The following is a 6345-nucleotide window of genomic DNA, read 5'->3' on the forward strand; positions in this document are numbered from 1 at the left end:
TTGTTGACTCTCGCTCTTTGACTCTCGCCCGCTCTCTCGCTCTCTTTGACTCTCTCGCTCTCTCTGTCTCACTCTGACTCTCTCTCGCTCTGACTCTCACTCACTCTCTATCTCGCTCTCTGACTCTCACTCTCTTTGACTCTCTCTCTCACTTGCGTTGACTCTCTCTCTCGCTCTGTCTCATTGACTTTCTCTTGCTCTCTTTGGCTCTCTGTCTCTCTCTGTCTAGCTCTGACTCTCTCTTTCACTCTCTTTGACTCTCTCTCTCTCGCTCTCTTTTGCTCTTGCTCTCGTTGACTCCCTCTCTCTGACTCTCTCTCTCTGTCTCTCTCTCTCTCATATTTTGTACTTAATTTATACATTCTGATTGAAATGGGATTGTTCTAGAAATAATCCCTCAGGGTGCCTTTAACTCAAAAAAGGCTTTTTTTAGTTGGAACCACCACACCTTATCATTAGGTACACCACGAAGATGATAAAGCTCTGCTCTCTCATTTCCTGTGTGCGCGTGTGTGTGTGTGTGCGCGTGTGTGTTGTAGGACTCTCTGCGTCAGAAAGAGGAGCGCATCGAGGAACTTGAGGAGGCGCTGAGGGAGAGTGTTCAGATCACAGCGGAGAGGGAGGTTGTCCTCGCTCAGGAGGAGCAGGCACGCACACAGGCCGAGAAACAGGTACTCTCTCTCTCTCTCGCCCCTCCTCTCTTTCTCCCTTTCTCCCTCTCTCCCTCTCTCTCCTCTCTCTCTCAAACACAAGAACAGAACAGTATATTGGAAACAGTGCAAACAGTGGCACTTGCACGCATGGCTTGGATTCCTTTTGTATAACCCAACCTTTAAGCCAAACCAACCCTGCACCTTCTCCTAAACCAGACCTCCATCAGCCCGGAGGAATGTCTTTACTTTGGACAATTTTCTCACAATTGTTCTGCCTGCGTGAGGACGTTTGGATAGAAGTACAAGAACAACTCAAACCAAGTCCACACACACACACACACACATAGACACACACAGACACACACACACACACACACACACACACACACACACACACATAGAATCACTCGCTGGCATGCTCACTTCTCGTTTTACAGCACATAAAGCTTCTTTCTGACATAACTAAACATTCAAAATACCAATAGTGGTTTATTTCTATGCCAATACACAAGCTGAGTTGCCAACTGAGCTCATTCAGGTGTGGCCGTGCGCGCGTATGGCTGTGTGCGGTTGTGTACGTGTGTTTGTGTGTTTGCTCAGTCGCTCCTCATTTTGAGGAGAGGTAAATATGTTCTCATTTAAAGAACAGTTCATCTTTTATCCATATGAACCTGCAGAGCATCACCAGGTTTTTTTTTTTGAGCCGGTCCACTCCTCTTCCTGTTTTATTTCTGCTAATTGAGACGGTGCATAGGCCGAGCATGCCAACCAACACAGGGCTGAACTTTCCAGCGGGGCTGGTCACATGCCAGTAGTCGTATGTGTGATTCCCATGGATGCTGATGAAAAACTGCCCCGAGAAAAGAATCCGCTGCTGTTGGAAAAACGGCCCGTCTCTATTGTTGTTATTGCCGTCAGTTGTGTATGTGCATAACATGTCGAGCTGCTCCCGGACGCAGACACACACAAGAGACGCACTTCCTCGCACACAGGGATCGACTGGTGTGTTCACTGATATTTACCATTTTGATTTTACACTTCAACCTTTTTGGTGGGGGGGGGGTTCCCCCTTTTTTCGCCCCAGTTATACTTGGCCAATTACCCCACTATTCTAAGCCGTGCCGGTCGCTGCTCCCCCGCCGATCCGGGAAGGGCTGCAGACTGCAACATGCCTCCTCCAATACATGTGCAGTCGCCAGCCGCTTCTTTTCACCTGACAGTGGGGAGTTTCGCCAGGGGGACATAGCGCGTGGGAGTTTCACGCTGTTCCCCCGAACAGCTGCCCCGACCGACCAGAGGAGGCGCTAGTGCGGCGACCAGGTCACATACCCACATCTGGCTTCCCACCTGCAGACACGGCCAATTGTGTCTGTAGGGATGCCCAACCGAGCCAAATGTAACATGGGGATTCGAACCAGCAATCCCCATGTTGGTAAGCAACAGAATAGACCACTATGCTACCCAGATGCCCCCCACACACACACACACACATACACACAACACTTTTATCTGACATTTTGATCCAAAAGGAGGTTACAGTAAGCACGACAGACCAATTAGGTGAAATTTCCAGATTGGAAACTCAACAAGATGGGTGGGGAGGCAGGAAGAGAGACAGGCAGATGGACGGTGAGATGGGGAGAGTGTGACATAGTTTGTCGGCCTCTTCTCCAAAGTTGTGTTGTGAAGTCAGGGTTATAGCACACACAGAAATATTTGCATGCCTTCTCATCGTTCGGTAGATAAAACCCACATCCTGATAAGGCCAAAGAGTAAGTGGAGCAGGGTGGCCTCCGAGGTGTCGGTGAGGGGAGCAGAGGCCAACGGTGTCACCCCACGGTGTGTGTGAGGGGAGGCGGGAGCCAAACACCATCCGTATTTTCCTCTCAGTGTAGTCTTCACCCAGTGTCTGCAACACTAACTCTTTCACCAGCACTGTGTCCTCAGAGACCCAAGTCACCACCACCGCCTCGTATACACCCGCGCTCACACATGCAGAGCAGACGCGCACACACACACACACACACACACACACACTCTGATGCGGACACTTGCATGGACATACACACACACAGATAGGTTCACCTGCATCTTGCATGAATATACATACACACATGCACATGCTCTCTCTCCTCTCTCTCTCTCTCTCTTTCTCTCTTTCTCTCTCTCTCTCTCTCTCTCTCTCTCATACACACACACACACATAAAAGAGAGTGTTACACACAAACACACTACCCTTGTGGCACAGTCATGCACACAGACATGATGACAACATAGACGCAACGCACACACACTCTCCAACATGGGCTTCATGCACACAAATGCACTGCATGTAGACGCAGCACGGTGTTACACACTCACTGTTACACACACACACATGCGCGTGCAACACCCAGAGGGAAACCAACAAACACAGGGGAAACGTGCTAACTGCTCTTTAAACACTGGTGCAGCACAGCGCAGCACAGCGCTGCATTCAGCAGCAGCCAAGAGGACACCCGTTTTGGGTTTCTACCTGGAAACCTGTTCCTATATAAATGAAGAAGTCGTGGATAAATATTTTTGTGTTCCCGTTTAAGAACTGCGTCACAGCAATTAACCTTTTGCATGATTTATAAAATGATGACAGAGGTAGAGCGAGGTGGTGGTGGTGGTGTGGGGGGTGCACGGACACACTCCGCCCTCAGTGAGGACAACTTTATTCTCCTGAGATGCAGACTGCTTATTATAGGATATACTCACAGACGCACTGGCACACACACACACGGACAAACAGGCACACTTTCTCACGGACGATTGCTCAGAAACACCAGCTAACACAGCCAAACCATGGAGATGCCCTGCCCAATACATATATCCTACACACACACACACACACACACACACACACACACACACACACACACACAAGTTAGGGTATTTCCGTCTTCTGTCCGGATACTGCAGCCATATGGTGACATCAGTTGGCGGGGTGTTTGTGCGTGGGACTGTCCCCAGCAAAAACGTTTGTCCAAGACCACATGAAAATAGACCAGACCGTGTCTGCAAGACATGACTCACTTTGTGCCCTCGGTGACAGTGTGCGCTTTTCTGAACGTTGCCTGGAAGCTCTTGTCTGCGAGCAATATGTTTTGGTGTGTATTGAAAGGAAAGACAGTACGCGTTCCGGTGAATTGTGTGTGTGTGTGTGTGTATACACATTTCAGAGAAATGACTCAACACTAACATGACACTCTCCATCCTGCTCTCCAGACTAAACTAAATACAGGCGATCCATTTATTCTCCTCTTCTCGTCTGGTCTTATTAAAATGGCGTGCCAGCTCTTACGGCCTCCTCTTGCACCCGGTACAAAGCGCGGCGCGAGTGGCACTGCTAGTCTCCGAGCGGCGCGGTTGTCGTTTTCCTGCCTGGCGCCCACATTGTTTAAATAGCCAATGTACCTGGTGCCCATCTGAGCACCCATGGGCGCGTTGGCCTGAAAACGAGGTGTGGTCAGGCGCCGTGTTGTTGCATGGCTATCGTGAGGCAGCGGAAGGGGATTGCACCATTGACCAACAAAAACCTGGTCTGAAGTCAGTGGTGAAGCGTTTTCCTGCTATTTCAGGGGCGCGTTATTCGGATGGGGGCAGCTCGGTGGCGCAGTGGTTAGCGCGGTCGCCTCGCAGCAAAGAAGGTCCTGGGTTCGAGCCCCGGGGTAGTCCAGCCTTGGGGATCGTCCCGGGTCGTTCTGTGTGTGGAGTTTGCATGTTCTCCCCGTGTCTGCGTGGGTTTCTCGTGTGCTTTCACTTGGCGCACGAGCAGATCAGCTCGACGGTTTCCTTGGCAGAAAACCGTTCGTTTCCCCGACGTGCCGAAGCCGCCGTTTAAATAGCAACGTGCCAAGGTGCAAGTGCATACGGCTTTTAAAGGGAATGGGAGATGACACTGATTGGTTTATTTCACGTTTCGCCCAAAACACACCTATATGATCAATTAAGAGACTAAGTACAACCCCTTTGCGCCTTACTTTGTGCCCAGATTGTGCCGTTTAATTGGCAGACGTGGATTTGGACACGCCCTAAACGCACTGGCGCCATGCGCTTTAGACCATGTGCTACAGATCGCTTAAATAGGGCCCTTAGTGTTCTGTAAAGAAAGGTCTTGAGTTAAACAGAAACACCTATATATAAGGTAGGGGTCTGGGTGGCGTGGTGGTCTATTCCGTTGCCTACCAACACGGGGATCGCCAGTTCGAATCCCCGTTTTACTTCCAGCCTGGTCAGGCGTCCGTACAGACCCAATTGGCCGTGTCTGCTGGTGGGAAGCCGCATGTGGGTATGTGTCCTGGTCACCGCACTAGCGCCTCCTCTGGTCGGTCGGGGCACCTGTTCGGGGGGGAGGGGTGACTGGGAGGAATAGCGTGATCCTCCCACATGCTACGTCCCCCTGGCGAAACCCCTCAGGGGGTGGAGCAGTGACCGGGACAGCTCGGAAGAGTGGGGTAATTGGCCAAATGCAACTGAGGGGGGGACCCCCTATATATACGTGCACACACACACACACACATCAACTGGAAGGGTGTATCCCCTCTTAAACACTTGCTCCTCCCTTTCCCAGCTGGCCCTCATCTCCCCTCCCTCCCTCCTTTTTAAGTTACCCCCTTCTAACTGCTCTCCCCCTCTTCCCCTTTCCTTTCATTCTCCTCTCTTCCTCTCTTTTATTTTACCCTATCATCAAATCATCTTCTGTTCCATCCCTTCCTCTCCGTTATCCTCTTCACTCCTTCGCTCTTCCTGCCCCCTCTTCTTCCTTTTAATTTCTGTCCGCTCCTCACGTCTCCCATCTTCTCCTCCAGCCCCCCCCATCGCCTTTCTCCTCTTCTCCTCCTCTTCTCCTCCTCCTCTTCGTCTTTGGCTTCGTCTGCTTGCACGTCCCATTGCTCGCTGTCACATCCAAACTGCAACATAAATGTTTACTGTGTTTCAAGTGCCTAGCATTTTGCTCTCTCTCTCTCTCTCCCTCTCTGTTTCTCTCTCTCTCCCTTGCTCCCTCTCCCCATTTTGATTCTCACTCTGATTTCTGATGTGCTCTCATGTTGCATCTGTATCTCTGCACTGTCTCTTATTTTATCTGTAAGCTCATAAACTCTTTTTCTTTTTCTCTTTCTCGTTTTATTCATCCATCTGTTTTTTCTTATCCTTTATCTCTCTCTGTCCCTCTCTCTCCCTCTCTTTCTCAATTTCTTTCTCTCCATATTCTTAAGTGTTGCTACATGACTATTTACTCTTTTCAGCATTTTTCTGCAATTGGTAATCTTCTCTTTTTCCTTCTCCTCATCCTCCTCTTCTTCAATTTTTTCTTTCCGCCTCTCATTGCTTCTCCTTCCCCTCTTCTCCTCCTCCTTCACCACTTTCTTCTCACTGCCACTCCCCTCCTCTATTGCGTTCTTTTTTCATCTCTCTCTCGTTTTCTCTCTCTCTCTCATCTCTTCTCTTACTCTGCTCTTTCACCTGAGCTGTACTCATGCCACTCTTCCTTTCTTCTTTCTCTTCATGTTTACTTTCCTCTCTCCCTCTGTCTCGCTCCTCCGCCCTCATTTTCTTTTGTCTCCTATCTCTCTCTCTCCTCTGCCTATTCTTGTGCCTATTCCTCCCCTCACCTCCCACCACTGGTGTTTTCCCTCCATCCTCTGTTCCTTCCTTCTGCCCCTCT

General features: G+C 50.0%; 1 protein-coding gene across 1 annotated transcript in view; it reads left to right on the forward strand.

Annotated features, from left to right (window-relative positions):
* Window positions 1-6345, forward strand: part of LOC130109178 (ELKS/Rab6-interacting/CAST family member 1-like) — a 209018-nt gene that overhangs the window by 116019 nt on the left and 86654 nt on the right. Inside the window, exon 17 of the mRNA XM_056275934.1 lies at window positions 540-671. Within this exon, the coding sequence (XP_056131909.1) occupies window positions 540-671 (132 nt within the window). The remainder of the gene's footprint in view (window positions 1-539; window positions 672-6345) is intronic.

The sequence above is a fragment of the Lampris incognitus genome, chromosome 3 (assembly GCF_029633865.1).
Source record: "Lampris incognitus isolate fLamInc1 chromosome 3, fLamInc1.hap2, whole genome shotgun sequence".
NCBI classification, from domain to species: Eukaryota; Metazoa; Chordata; class Actinopteri; order Lampriformes; family Lampridae; genus Lampris; species Lampris incognitus.